General features: G+C 60.0%; 1 protein-coding gene and 1 long non-coding RNA gene across 2 annotated transcripts; one reads left to right on the top strand and one right to left on the bottom strand.

Moving 5' to 3' along the window:
- Positions 1-745: 745 nt before the first annotated feature.
- KIAA1755 (KIAA1755 ortholog) lies at positions 746-13,602 on the top strand. Its single transcript, XM_064391549.1, has 14 exons — positions 746-876; positions 3,507-3,704; positions 4,183-5,470; positions 5,579-5,743; positions 6,284-6,407; positions 6,705-6,822; positions 7,435-7,521; positions 7,606-7,722; positions 8,038-8,136; positions 8,379-8,527; positions 9,287-9,425; positions 9,684-9,806; positions 10,387-10,578; positions 10,657-13,602. Exons 1-14 carry the CDS (start codon positions 874-876, stop codon positions 11,641-11,643), a joined length of 3,789 nt encoding a protein of 1,262 aa, XP_064247619.1. The 5' UTR covers positions 746-873; the 3' UTR covers positions 11,644-13,602.
- On the bottom strand, positions 1,567-3,020 carry LOC135282058 (uncharacterized). The gene is made up of 2 exons (XR_010348400.1): positions 2,711-3,020; positions 1,567-2,545 (listed from the first exon to the last, which is right to left on the bottom strand). It is a non-coding gene; the product is annotated as an uncharacterized LOC135282058 (long non-coding RNA).
- Positions 13,603-14,615: the final 1,013 nt, after the last annotated feature.

The following is a 14,615-nucleotide window of genomic DNA, read 5'->3' as shown; positions in this document are numbered from 1 at the left end:
TGTACAGTTCTGGTTGCTGAATCCCATGATCCTGCCCCTACTTCCCATCCCTGGAACAGTTCAAAGTCCCGAGAGAGGCACTCACTGTCCTGATGCTGTGCTTTTGGGGCAACTCAGGAACGGGAACTGGGAGACAAGGGATCCATCCAGGACATAGACCACTGCTGAGGGATCACACTGACCCTGGGTGGACTGGACAAGAGGGGCACCCCTGCACAAAACGCCTGTATGAGCACATCTGCACACACGTACAAACACATGTGTACACACATGCACACGTACACACACATGCACATACTGCTCTGCATGTTCCCGGTGTTTCCAGGACCCTTCGCCTGGAGCTGCTCGGGGGGGACGGCGGGGGCTGGGGAAGGACCCCCGGTAGAGTCCCCTCCTGCACCCGCTCGGGGTTTCTTTCTCCCTCCACGCCGATCCCATCCCGCCGGGGGGGACACAGGGGGACTGTCCCCGGGAGAGCGTGCGGGGGGCTCCCGGCGGCGGGCACAGGAAAGCGGCCCGCCGCCCCCCCGGCTCTGTCCGGGCCACCCCTTCCCTCCCCTCCCCCGCCCCGCCCCGCTCCCGCTTTCTTCGCCCTTTCTTTCTTTTCCTTTTTTTTTTTTTTTTTTTTTTTTTTCCTTCTTTCTTTCTCTTTCTTCTTTTTTTCCCCCAGAAGAGGCGCGGCGGGCGGAGGGGGCCGGGGGGGCCGGGGCTGCCCGCCCCCGCCCGCGGCTCCGGAGGCGCCGGCGCCGGGAAAAGCCGCCGGCGGAACGGGGACCGGCCGGGAGCCCCGGGCCCGGGAGAGCCGGCGAGGAGGAGGAGGGACGGGACGGTCTGTGCCGCGGCCCCCGGCCCCTCTGCCACTTCCTGGGAAACATGGTAATAATTCCTGGGGCATCCCTCTCCCTGCCGCTGCCCCTCCCCGCCGCTGCCGGTCCCGCGGGCACCGGGTGGGCACGGGGTGGGCAGCGGGAGCGACAGCAGAGGGAGGTCGGGAGCGAAGGGGGAAGGAGGTGCCAAGGCAGAGGTGGGTGTGGAGGTGGGTGTCAGGGCAGAGGTGGGTGCGAAGGCAGAGACAGATGTGAAGGTGGAGCTTGGGCAAGGTTGGATATCGGGGAAGGAGGAGGACGTGGCCGTGGCCGTGGCCGCTTGGGCAGGTGTGTGCGGGGCCGCATCCTGCGGTGCTTCAACTTCCGTGCAAAGTTAGTGAGGGGGATGGCGTGCGAGCCGTGCCGGCGCAGGGATGCTCCCGAGCCATTGGATCGTTCCCCTCCGCAGCCGGCACGTGCCGTTGCCCCGGGCTCTGCTGAGCTCGGCCCGCTCTGGGCCAGGCTGAGCGCTTGCATCGCGCCCTGCCAAAGCTGGTGACAGCAAGGGCTGCGGAGAGGCGGAGGAATTGGTATTCAGGACTGGTCCCAGGCTCAAACCTCTCCTTCCTGAGCAGCGGGGAGAAAGGAGCTGGAGCTGAGTCACCCTGTGGCTTCGGGCACGAGTTAAACAACTTTACCACACCAAAACCCCAAAGCCCAGCCCGTCTTGTTGATGTAAACCAGTTAAAAAATATGGGTATTTGGGGAGAAATATCAATCTCTATTTAACAGCGCTTTGGCTTATTAAAATGGAAATAGCTTTGCAAATGTAAATCTCCTTATGCTCCCTAATGCCTTTGTTCCAGCTCCCTCCCAGTGGGTGGAGGGGCTGCTTTTGGATTCCTATGGGCTCCTGGCTGGCCCGGATGCAGCTTCGCCGACGAACCCAGAGCCGCTGCACCATGGTTACCCCAAAAGCCTCCCCCAGTGATGAAGTGCTTTGTGACACCCCATGAAAACATTTTTAGTCAGTAATTCCAGGCCAAAATATTCCCCAGCACAACTCGGGCTGTGTCTGGTGCCTCCATCAGTCCCTGGTTCTCTCCTGACACTGGCTCACACAGTCCCTGCCACTGGATGAAGTCCTGGGTGGTAGGACAACAGGAAACAGCCTCAAGTGGTGCCAGGGAAGGGTTAGACTGGATACTAGAGAAAAATTTCTCAACTGAATGAGTTGTCAAGCACTGGCACAGGCTGCCCAGGCAATGCTGGAGTCACCAGCCCTGGGAGGATTTAAAAGATTGTTGGAGGCAAGGCAGGCAGTTCTGGCTCATCTCTCATGGCAGCATTCAGAGCTGGATGGATCCTCCTGTGCTCTTGTGGCTCCTGCCTCGGTGTTGGGACGGGGTGGAAGTCCAGCTAGGTAGTGCTGGGCATGGAGGTGGTGGGCACCCAGCTGGGTTCAGCACTGGGGACCAGGTGGCTGCACCAGGGCCCCACTGGAGCAACATGGAATGGCGTGCTGGGCTTTGCCCTTCATCAGGGATGTTCCAGAGTCAGGTCTCCAGTCCATTCTAGGAACTGTACACAATAAAACAAAGCTTGAGGAGAAAGGTCCAAGGGCAGAAAGCCTGGACAGGAAACATGGTGGTAGATCAGGGCCCTGAGAAGCGACTGGCTTGCCTCCTCTTCTGCCCAGCTCTCTGGCTTCTCCTGTCAGGTGCAGGGACAGGAGATTCCTGTGCCGAGACACGGAAAAAAAGTCACGAAGAATTAACCAGAGCATGACTACAAAGTGCTTTAGCTAAAGCGCATTAAAACTAATTAAGCTGAATTAACCGTGGCCCCTTTGTCTCTGTATGGGCTCCTGGACCAGGGATTAGCTGCCTGAAAGTAATGCTCACCTTGAGCTAATCCCACCAGACTTCCTGGGTGCTCTTATGGGAGCAGGACCTGGCTGCTTGGAGGGTGCTCCTCTTCCCCACTTGCCGATGGGGTCCCCTTGACAGGTGTGCCAGACTCATCCCTGCGCAGCCCGGGCATCGCGGGAGCTGTGGGATGGCTTCTCTCCATGTACCAGCCGTGCCACACAGCCTCCAGCTCCTGCAGCAGTGAGAGAATGAACTGGGACCTGCTGTTCCACAGCCCCAGTGTCCTCACCCTGCTCTGGGGCAGTGCGGGGGGATGCAACGCTGCAGAACGCTTCCCAGAAAATACAGGAATAACTTTGAGTTTGGCGAATTCAGCAATGAGTCTGGACCAAAACACCCTATCCATCTTCAGATGTTTGTCCTTCCTCCCATCTGCTGCATTCCTGCAGCGAGCTGCGGAGCCCGGCACAGCCCCACGATCTGTCTGGTCTGACTCCTCTTAACCCCTCGGCTGCTGCGGCCCCCCCGCCTCCGCACGGCTGGCTGCCTCGGGGCGCATCCCAGGCTCCTTAAGCACAGCCCGGCGCTGGGAGCCGGACCCGCCCCGCCTGCTCCGTGCTTGCTGTGCTGCACTCCCGGCTCCCCCCGCTTCCAGCCCAGGAGAGTTTGGAGCCCCTGAGCTCAGCAGCATTGCCAGTGTGGGCGTCCCGCGGCCCCGACAGTGGCACAGTGCAGCGTGGGATGGTGGGCAGAGACACCGGGCCAGGCGGGTCGGTGTCCCCGCTGCGGGGCCACTGTCCCAGCAGCGACACTCGCCTCTCTCTCGCAGGATGCCGGCTCTCTGGATGCGGCGGTGCAAAGTGCTCTCCAGTCCCTCTACCCGCCCTTCGAAGCCACGGCTCCCACCGTCCTGGGCCAGGTGTTCCGGCTGCTGGAGACCAGCTACCAGGGGGATGGGCTCTGCTGCCTGCTCCAGTTCCTCATCCCCGCCAAGCGGCTCTTCGAGCGCCTGCGGCAGGCGGCCTGTGTAAGCCCCGTGCCCACAGCGGTGCCCCCATGAGCCATTCCCAGACGGGGGGATGCCCTAAGGAGCCTTCCTGCATGGACACGCTGCCCTGTGGGTTCCCTCCCTGCACGTCCACTCCTTGTCCCATCTGCTCCCTGCAGAGGGGACTGTGGCACATCCAGCTCTCTGGGATTTGTCCAGCATATGTGGTGCTGCAATAAGGGCAGACAACTCTGGGGTCATCTTGTCTTGATCCCAGAGAGGCTTAAGCAGGGGTTTTCCCTCTGTAAGCACATGGGTAGACTCCACACTGTGGGAATAGCCGTGGCTTGCAGGGCTGTGCTGCAGGAGCTCAGCTCAGGGACGTGCATTGGGTCACCAGGCTCTTTCATCCTCACCATGGGAAGCACAGGGCCGGGCAGCAAGAGCGTGCGGGGGTGGCTGGGAGGCACAGAGCTGGCAGGGCTCTCTCATGCACTGTGTTCTTCCTCCTTCCCAGGCTCCCTACTTTAACCGCATCTTTCTCCATGAAGGCTGGCCCTTGTGTCTGCACGAGAAGGTGGTTGTGCACCTCGCACCGCTCAACCCCCTCCTGCTGCGCCCCGGGGACTTCTACCTGCAAGCAGAGCCCTGTGAGGAGCACACAGCACGTGTCACCATCAAGCACCTCTCCCTGGACCTGCGCTCCGTGGAGGAGACACCTGTCCCCGAGGCCACCCACGCTCTGCTCTTCACCAACGCGTGGCTGGAGGAGGTGAACAGCAGCTGGGCCGGAGCTCCCCTGCACACCTGCCTGGTGGCCACTGAGAACGGCGTCACCCCACTGCCATGGAGCCGGATTGCCACGCCTGAGTTCACCGACAAGCCCAGGGCTGGAGCTGACAGTGAGCCCGCTGGTGCCTGGCATGAACCTGCTCCTGAGACTGCACCTGGCACACCTGTGCCCCATGGCACAGTGAATGTCCCCACGCCCTGCAGCAACTTTGTGGGCACCATCCCAGGCTGCAAGGCCACCTCTCGGAAGTCAAGCCAGGGACGATACCCAGGACTGATCAAGGTGGAGCAGGCAGGTCTGCAGAAGAAGCCAGCCACGCTGGCTGTGCCCAGCCTCAGTGAAATCATCAGCCAGAACCTGGAGGGGGAGTATGTGGACCTGCTGGAGCAATCCCAGGAGGACTTGGACGTCCTGACCAGATCCCTGCTGCTCACCTGCCCTCCAGGGAGGATAAGGGCTGGGGCTGATGAGATGCTCCCCTGGGCAAATGGGGGATCAGGAGCAGATGCGTGGCCCTGTGGGGGAGCACTGAGCTCAGAGGAGAGTCCCTGCAGCCCAGGCATGGGGAGGAAGCTGAGCCAGGAGCCAGGGCCACATGGCCCAAAGAGCCGCCAACGTGACTCCTACATGGCCGCGCTGCAGAACCCGGTGAGCTTCGGCTCCGGGCTGATGGCAGCCATCCTGGAGGAGCCGGACAGCCCTGGCTCCGAGCTGCCCCCTGCCACCCCCCGTGAGACCCCCGCACAGCACAGGAAGGGGGCTGGCAGCCCTGCACTCCTCACCCGCCAGTCCCGCCGAGCGACTCCTGGGGTGCCAGGGAGAGGGGGGCTGGTGCAGCGGGGCAGCCCCCGGCTCCCCCCAGGTTCCAGCCACAAGTTCTCCTTCCTGAAGGGCACACGGCTCGGGGCAGCCCCCGAGGATGAAAGAGTCAGCAGCCAGCACGAGGGGGCCTGGAAGAAGATGTCGGCCATCTACTCACCCAGGATGGGCAGAGCCAGGGCAGCAGGGAAAGGTACCATCCTGTGGGGCTGTGGCACCTGACCAGGCACTGCTGGGGCTTTGCCATTCCTCTGCTTCGTTGAGTGCCACCAGCTTCCCCCTCCTCTATCCCTGTGCACAGGTACGAATGCAGCCACTGCTGCTCCTGTGGAGGAACGGTCTCTGGAAAGTTCCAGCCGCAAGAATGGCCCCTCTGTGCCCAGCACTGGCACTGCTGGCCGGGAGCCTCCAGCCTGGCAGGACCTGCACGCTGGGCTGCTGCGCTCGGGCATCATCTGCCTGCCAGGTACTGCTGGCACCATGAGCCTGGGGAATGGGCGGGAGAGGCCTCTGGATGGAAACACAGGCTGCTGGAGAGAGTGTTTTGGAGGAAGATTTCAGGGCTTTGCTGGAGGCCAGAAATACTCCAAGCGGAAAATTTTTTTTTCAGCTGGGCAAAAACATTGAAAACATAAATGCAGGCAGCCTGTGCAGAGCAGCTGCCCTGGTCCCAGCCGCCCCAAGCCCTCCCACACCATTCCTCTCCAGTGAAGCTGTTCAGCTTTAGCTGCCAAACACTAAACATTTGGCAACTTCTTTTTCCCAAGAACCAAAAAGCAGTAACAAAACCCATCTTCTTCTCAGGAAAAACGTCCCCAGCAGCTCTGGAATTCCAGACATCCATGCCAAGAGCCATCCTGGGCTGGGTCTCACCCTCCCAAAGGACCAGAGGGGCTGCACCATGGCAGGCTGAGCTGAGGCAGCACTGATGGTTACCCCAGCCCATTGTGGGGTGCTCAGGTCTGGCAGGTGGCTGCCAGAGGAGTCACTCACCCTTTCTCCACAGGGAGCTCGGACAGGCTGGGCAGGGCCCTCCTCCTGGTGACCACCAGTGGCAGTGCCTGGCGGGCTGCGTGGTGCTCAGCTGCAGAGCTGGCAAAGCTCATCCTCTGCCTCTGCTCCCTCCCCAGGTAAGAGCCAGCAGGACCTGCCAGTGACCCCCAGCTGCTGCCTGGCTCAGGGCTCCCAGGCTAAGTTGGGATGGATACCCAGCATCGCACACGCTCTGGTTTGGGCACATCCCCGAGGTCCTGGACCATGCCCCTGCCAGAGGCACATGCTCTGAGCAGGGACATCCCACAGGGATGAGGCCACTGCCTGTGGCTCTGGATTCCTGCCTGCCTGGGGGTGCAGAATGTGGGAGGGGGCTTTGAGAGGGTCCTGCCCCAGGGAAGGACCCCCACTCCTGCTGTGTTTCCCCTCGCTAGGCAAGAAGTGAAGAATGGTGAGAGGCGAGAAGCGAAGGATGTTGGGCTGACGGTTGTGGTGGATGCCAGGAAGCAGCCGCCTGCTCCCGTCCTGTTCTCAGCCCTCCGCTCTGTCCAGGTATGCCAGGCTCTGTGTGCCTGTGCCATAGGCATGCCAGGGGTGTCCCTCTCTGGGAGGGAGTGCTGCCACCCTTTGGGGGTCCCTCAGAGCCTCCCCTGTGCCCACTCTCCATGCGATCCCCAAAGGTCCCTTCCGAGCCCTGCCATCACACAGCAGCGTCACCAAGAGCCCTCCAGCCTCCTGATATGTGAATGCACCAGGAAATGTGCTCTGAAGTGACAATCCTCTGCCGTGGCAGAGTCCTTGTGCCAGTGCCCAGGTAGTGCCACAGGAGTGCCCTGTGCTGTCCAGGGGCTATGGGGTCCCCCCGCCACAGCCTTTGTATGCCCCATAAAACCACATTGGCCCTGATGCTCCTCACATGGACAAGTGTCACTGGTGTCAGAGAAGGGGTTCACTCATGAGGCTCTTCCCATGGTCGTTTGCCAGGGAGGCAAGGTGCCTGGGACAAGGTCATGGCCTGAGGGACATGTTTCCATCTCCCACACCAGTGAGAGTGGGAGCCTTTTCCTTTGCAATGAGCTCACCGGCTTCAGCTGACCCAGGAAAGTCCCACACTGCTGCAGCTGTGTGGGGTTTGCCCTGGTGATTCTCCCCTGCCTCCCGCAGAGTGTCTCTCCAGGCTGCATTCACAGCATGCTGCTCCTGGCCGAGAAGGAGCTGGTCTCCCACCGTGAGAAGCTGTCTGGGGTGCAGGTGAGCCTGTCCCTGTCCCCTGAGCTGATGCAATAGGGGGTTATTCCCTGCTCCAGGCAGCCTTACAAGCCCTGTGCCCTGCAGGTGGAGACCCTGACGTCGCTGAAGGCTCTGGGCCGCCACGTCGACAGCTCCCAGCTGCCCCCAGAGCTGGACGGTGCCTTCCCCTACTGCCACGGCGAGTGGGTTCAATTCTTCCAGGTGTCTGTTACCACACCATGAGCCATTGCCTCACCTCTCCTGTGTCCCTCTGTCCCCACTGCGTCTTATGTGTCCCACACACATCCCTGGAAAAGCAACAGGAAGGGCTGGGAGAGGGGGAAGAACAGGAGACTCTGAGCACAGGAGGGTCAAGCTCCTTCCTACGTGCTCCTGCCTGCAGCTGCCCATCCACCTCCTCACTCCCTTCCTCACCAGCATAACCCAGTGCCTCACAGTATTTCCTGCTCTGTCCTGGCACTTCTCCTCCTCATGGGCAGGCTGTCCCCACTGACCCACGGTGTGTGTCCCCCACAGAAGCTGCAGCCCTTCACAGCCAGCCTCAGGCAGGCATCGGAGCTGCTGCAGCGCTGCATCCAGGAGCTGCGGAACACCGACGCACTGGCTGGGACACAGGTAACAGGGTGGCAGCACCACACGTTGGGGACATTCCCAATGTGCCCATCTGCAGTGCAGCCACAGCAACATTTCCCTCCAGCTCCCCAAAACTTGGCACAACTGTCCCCAGACTGGCTGCTCCTGGCCATGGGGCTGTTCCCTGTCCCCTCTGCTCCTGCCCGGGGAGCAGCCCCAGGTAGCTGTCCTGTGCTGGCTGAGACCCCAGGTAAGACACTTGTGTGACCTCCCTTCCCCCACAGGATGCAGCTGCAGGCATCAGGAGGCACCGGGAGCTGATGCAGACGGTGCTGGGTGACCCTCAGCTGGTGCGGGTGCAGCGCGAGGGGGGGTTCCTGCTGGCCAGGCTGCGCAGGGAGGCCGCGCGCCTCTGCGCCTCCGACCACGTCAGGTAGGACAGGGCAGTTCCACTGTCAGGGCCTGCCAGTGCCACGGACCCCCTCTCCTGCTGGCTGACAGAGCCCCCTCCCCATGCACAGCCCGGTCCCCATGAGCCCAAGCTACTGCCATGATCAGTCTGGGCTCGGGAAAAGCCACTAGATGGGGCCAAGTCCCGGCCATGCCGCGCCCGGCCAGCTGTGCTGTGCTGTGCTGTGCTCCTCTGGCCATGCCGCGATCGTCCGGTGATGTGCACTCGTCTGGCCGTGCCACACTCATCCAGTGATGTCACAGTCTGGCCGTGCATGGCTCCTCTGGCCATGCTGTAGTCATCCAGTAATGTCACCCCCACCTGGACGCGCCATACTCATCGGGTGATGCCGTGATGTGGCCACGCTGTTACTCATCCAGCCATGCTGTAACTGGGCCATTCCACACTCACCCGGTGATGTCGCTGTCGGCCGGGAATGCTGCACCCATCTGGTGACACCGCACTGCTCCGGCCATGCCAGGCTGCTCCACAGTCAGGCATTGAGGCAGCACTGATCCACTTCTCCCTCCTGCTCTGTGGGGCAGGGCTGCACTGATAGACGGGGATTTCCCATCCCATGGTCCCTGCCATCCATTTGCTCCGTGGGTTGGGAAGATGTCCAGGTGCCTGCAAGGCTGGGGTCAGGAGCTGAGCCAGAGACCTGCTCCCCTCCACTTTGTGCATCCGTGAGCTCACCTGGCAGCACCTGGCACTGATGGCCCCTCTCCTCCCAACCCCCAGGACCGGTATGGAGCTGGCTGAGGGGCTGTATGGTCAGCTGGAGGAAGAACTTCACAACCTCGTGTCCCAGTCCAACAGCTGCCTGGAGCGCCTGGAGTTCCTCCGCAAGGTCCGGGAGCTCGAGACTGAGTTTGGCAAGGTGAGCTGGGTGTCCCTGGTGTGCCACAAGTTGAAGTTGCCTTCTGTGGTGTTCCATGGTTGAGTGTTTTTGTCACGTTTCCTTTGTTTTTGATGATGATAGAAGCAGGATTGCCTGAGCTTTGATTTTCATTACGGGCGACTGTGTGTGACTGAGCCTGGGCTGGGATGCCGGGCTGGGGCAGGAAGGGGAGGTGCTGTGGACACGCTGCTGCTGCCCTGGCCGGTCCCTCCTGATCCCTGTTGTCCTCTCTCACAGCTGGGCTCCTGGCTGGATGGGGAGGCAGCAGCTCGGCTGCAGGAGATGGGCACCGAGGATTGGAGTCCCGACAGCCGCCAGGGCTCCGCCGAGCACTTCAAGGAGTTCCTCGCCCAGGCCACAGTATGTCTGGAGGGGCTTTTCTCTAACAGACATCCCCTGGGTTTGGAAAGAGGCTTCTGGGCAGAACTGAGTGTCCCTGAGCTGTTGAGTCACACTGCAGTCGTCAAGCTCAGCATTGTGGGGACTCTGGGCAGTCCTGCTCCAGTGAGGGGGTGGCTGGGCTGTTCCTTGGTGTGTGCTGGGCTGGGACTGCTGTCCCCAACCCCTGCTGCACTCCATCCATGCAGCTCCTTTTTCCTACAAAGTCTGAGCATCCATCAGACAACAAATAACATTATGATGAAGATCTTCTTGTTCCCTTGGATGCGTAAGGCCCTTTAGTCACACGCGCTGCAGGGAGGGTGAGGCATGGTGATCCCACTTGGAACAGCAGGGACATTTGATGCATTTTGAACCACACCAGGGCAGAGCAGAGATTTGGATAATCCCACTGCTTTGTTTGTTCTCACTAGCCCAGAAGTGTTTCCCATCCATCTGTAATGGCAATGTCAAGTGCTACCTGCAGTGCATCACCCTGCACACGTATCCCAGGTCAGCACCATTCCCAAGTGTGAGCTGTTCCTTCCTCCTGCCCCTGCAGGCTCGGTACCAGCATGGCCTGACCCTGTGCCAGGAGGCAGCTGAGGTCCGAGACACGACGTTCCCTGAGGCAGATGCCTTCCAAGTGTCTGCAGCCCTTTTCCAGACAAAGCTGATGAGCTTCTCCAAGCAGCTGGAGCGGCGGCAGGCAGAGCGGGAGCTGCTGCAGGAGCTCGTGCGTTTCTCCAACAAGGTGGGTGAGGGGATCTTCCCCTGCAGGACACGGTGCTGCTGGTGGCCAGGAAAGCAGCCACTGTCCCCTGTTTTGCAGGTGGCAGGGCTGAAGCTGGACTGCAGGCAGTGCTCGGCCCGGGCGCAGCGCGGGGAGGGCCAGGCTCTGCGGTGCCTGCAGAGATCCTTCCAGAAGCTCTCGGTGGAGTTCGCCCTGGAGAAGCTGAAGGAGATGAAGGCTCAGGTGCGCAGGATGCAGAGCAGCCAAGGGCTGGCAGCCTGGACGGAGGCACAGCACAGGTACCAGGAGACCCGGCACATCCTGGAGGAGATGCTGGCAGAACTGCAGGAGGCCTGGGGAGCACAAACTGATGGGCAGGGAGGCTCCTCCAGCCCTCCCAGCCCAGGGTCTGCAACTCCTCACATGGAAATGCCAGTGTGCAGAGCAGCCCCCTGTCCTGAGCCAGCAGTGCTGGGAGGCAGGGGGTTGGCAGAGCAGCCAGAGACCAGCACTGAGGGGTCAGCACAGCCCCAGGGGCCGGGACAGTCCCAGCCCAGCACCACTCCTGGCTCCATGCTGGGTGTGGAGCAGAGCTCTCTGCAGCCCCACTGCCAGCTGGGCCCTCAGGGTGCCCACACCTCTCACCACCACATCTCAGCTGACACCCCCCATCCCAAAGCCAAGAGCAAAGCCAGCCTGGGAGTGACAGGACACGTGGCCCAGGAGTGCAGCCAGCCCCCTCGGAGGCGTCCCTTCACCCTGCCTCCCTGGACACGCTTCCCAGGTGCTGACCCACCATGCCCTGCTGCCGTGCCCCATGGCACTGCCTCAGATCCCAGCACAGCTGGTGCACCAGCGGGGCCACGGGCAGAAGCTGCCCAGTACTTCCAGATTTCCAGCCAGAGCAGCTTCTCCTCTGAAGACTCAGATTCACAGAACTCTGTGGAAGAAGCCCCAGCAGCAAGCCTGGCTTTGTCCAGGGACCTCCAGAGTCCCAGACCACCCTGCCCGTCTGAAAAGGCCCAGCAGATCATTTACCTGGAGAACCACCACACTGAAAGTTCTGCTAAAGCAAACACCAAGTAACCAGTTCCTCCAGCTGAGGCTGTTTCTGTCCAGCTGCATGCGTCGTGATCACAGACTGGATGAGACTTGCCATGCTCAGAGGTGGGATGCTGGAACTTCTTACCCCACCTTCAGTCCCAGAATCTTTGGTTCCCTGTCCTTAGCACTCTCCCTGCCGTGGATCAGCAGTAATTCCATCACCAGCTCACAGGGTTCATTCACAATCCACCAGATGTGTAGCAATCCTCTCATAAAGTGCCTTTATCCCTACCAGTGCCAGCCTCGTCTCAGGCAGTGGGGAGGGTTCCCACATTGGAAGCAGTGCCTGGAGCATCCCAGGGGAGTGCAGACCTGTGAGATGTTCCTGTCACTCACTGTGCTCCCTGCTCCACTGGATGGTTTTACCATCCCTGTGCTGCTGCTGCAGCCCTGGCTGAGCCCCAGCAGTGGGCCCTGGGCTTGTGTGTGCTCATTAACACGGGACTAACTCCATTAACATTAATAAACCTGAAGAGAAACACCTGGATGGTCCTCATGGAGGAGAGTGAGAAGTTGTGTCCCACTGAGAGCCGGCTGCTGGGGTTCACACCCAGGTTCCAGAGGCTCCCACCACCCCAGCATAGTCCAAGAATGCCCCCTGTGCCCCCTGGATGGGCTGTGCCCACAGCCTGGCTCCCTGCTTGCTGCCAGCACCTTGGTCCTGCTCAAAGGACCCTTTTGCAAGGGTTAAGTGCCTCAGTCTCCTGTCCTCCCTCCCAGTGCATGAGCAGAGTGGTGTCATCCTGCCCAGCCTCCCCACTGTTTTGGGAACGCGCTGTCCTGAAGCCTTTGGGACCCGTTGGGTCGGGTGCGACCCTGCCGATCCCAAAGCAGCCTGAGGTCCCCGGAGACCCTGTCCCTGCAGTCACATCCCTGCTCTGCCTGTCTGGGCACCCGGGAGGGGGTGATGGCAGGCGGGACCCTGACTGGGGCCAGGCGCTGGCCGGCCGCCCCCTGGGCAGCCACAGCATGAGCTAATAATCAGGAGACATCAGAGGAGAAGCGATCTGCGCCTTGGAGGCCGTTCCAGAAAAACACACTCCTCCTGCCAGCCCAGCACGGCCACGGCTCGCACCCCGCGGGAGCTGCGCCTCGGCAAAGGGCATGGCCCAGTCTGCCTGAGCATCACTCATACCCCCCTCAGCCTTGTTTGTGCCAGATCCCGAGGCCAAGCCCCGCTGAGCTCCCTACGGCCCCAGCTGCCCCCCACGGGGCCACCTCCTCCTGCCTGGGTCATTTCTGAAGCATTAACGGGACCGACCCCAGCCCTGCCTGGCCAAGGACCTCTGCCTGTCACCACTCATGGTCCTACCCAATTGTCTGCTCTTTACTTCTCCCTACAGTTCTTTATATTCCATCTTCTCCACCTCAACGCTGATTTCCCTACTGACAATTCTGTCCCTGCTCCACTGAAATCCTGGTCACTGAGTCCATCCCATTCCTTTTGGTCTGAAAGTCGTTGTCCTAGAGAACCTGGAGAGGTCTGCACAGCCTGTCCTGTGTGAGCCTAGAGGTCATTCCATTCTCCAATAATGCCACATCCTGAGAGGCACCAAGGTCACCGAGCCAGGACATTTCTACCTCTTCATGACATGCCCCTGCTTCCCATCCCCATGTGCCCACTCCCTATCCCCTGTGGCCAGTGCAAGCCGTGCCCAGCTGGATGGGACCCAGCTCACTGCCAGAGCCAAAAATCTTTTCTCCCTCTAGCATCATTCCAAGCCAAGCCTGACAGTTCCCTTGCTCAATTTTCCAGTCTGTTGCGAGCTGATCTGCTGTATCCCCCCCATTACAGTTTTTAGGTAGGAGAAGTAGCACTTTCCAGTGAGGAGAGTCATTTTTCAAACCAGATGGAATTATGATTCTTCTGAATAAAGCAAACAATGACTTTCCTGTTGTTTTCTTTTTCCATAAGTAAAATAAAAAAGGATATTTTGCAAATCCTGAGTTTAACTGATAACAAACAGGGGAATTTCCGGCCTGTGAATCGTTTCCCTGGAAGGGTCCTGTGCACTCAAGAGTCATCAGCCCCCACAGCTGGATGGGCATACCCAGATCCCTTCTTCCCTCCTACCAAAAAGTGTTTTGCAACATTCTGGCAAAAATTTTCTTATCTCTGCTGATCCTTCAGCACATGATTTATGGCTCCCGAGTTTGACCAATTAAGCCATAACCTTTCCAAAAAGGCAAGTACAGGAGTTAATCAATGTCTCCTTTCCCTCATGAAATGGCAAAATCATTTGTCAGGGGCTGGCAGGGATCCAGCAGTGTGAGCTGGTCAGGGTCTGGCAGTGCCCGGGTGCAGAGCACCCTCCAGCCTTGGAGGGAAGCTCCCACAAAACCCCAGGAAATACTTTTTTCCAAAGGAAAAAAGATCGAAAATGTTGGATAGAGAAGATGACAAAACCAGCTCAGAGAAATGGAGGGCCTATCAGGGATCAGGCACAGATCCCAGCCCCAGGGAATGACCTTCTCTTCCCCATGGCAGTTCCTGGGTCACCGTTCCCCCTGTGGTTCCTGAGCAGAGCAGACAGTACGTGGGTTAGCACAGAGCAGGGAGCTCTGACCAGAGACAGCCACAGCACTCTTCTTCCTCCTTCCCCTCCTCACCACCAGATTCCCACCAAGCTCTGCCCTACAAACGGCAGGGGCTGCAGGGTCACTGGGTTCAATTGTGACAAGACAGAGCAAAGAGGAAAAACAGAAGAGGAAGAGCAAGAGGCACTGAGGTTTTCACACTCCCAGCCACAGCCACTGCTGTGCCTTGTCCCTGTCAAGGAGGAAGTGTGGGAAATGGGTGACAAGGCAGAAACACAGTGACAAGAGCATGTGGGAAAATTCAGAGCCCCCGAGGGGGCCCCCCAGCAGTTCTGGTGCCAGCAGAGCCACCACAAGTGTCCTGGCAGCCCCTGCACTGGGGTTCAGCCACAAACAGCCATGGGAGTTCAGAAGCA

The sequence above is a fragment of the Passer domesticus genome, chromosome 16 (genome assembly GCF_036417665.1).
Source record: "Passer domesticus isolate bPasDom1 chromosome 16, bPasDom1.hap1, whole genome shotgun sequence".
NCBI classification, from domain to species: domain Eukaryota; kingdom Metazoa; phylum Chordata; class Aves; order Passeriformes; family Passeridae; genus Passer; species Passer domesticus.
Note: the sequence above shows the minus strand (reverse complement) of the source record. Positions and strands in the feature narration are given on the sequence as shown.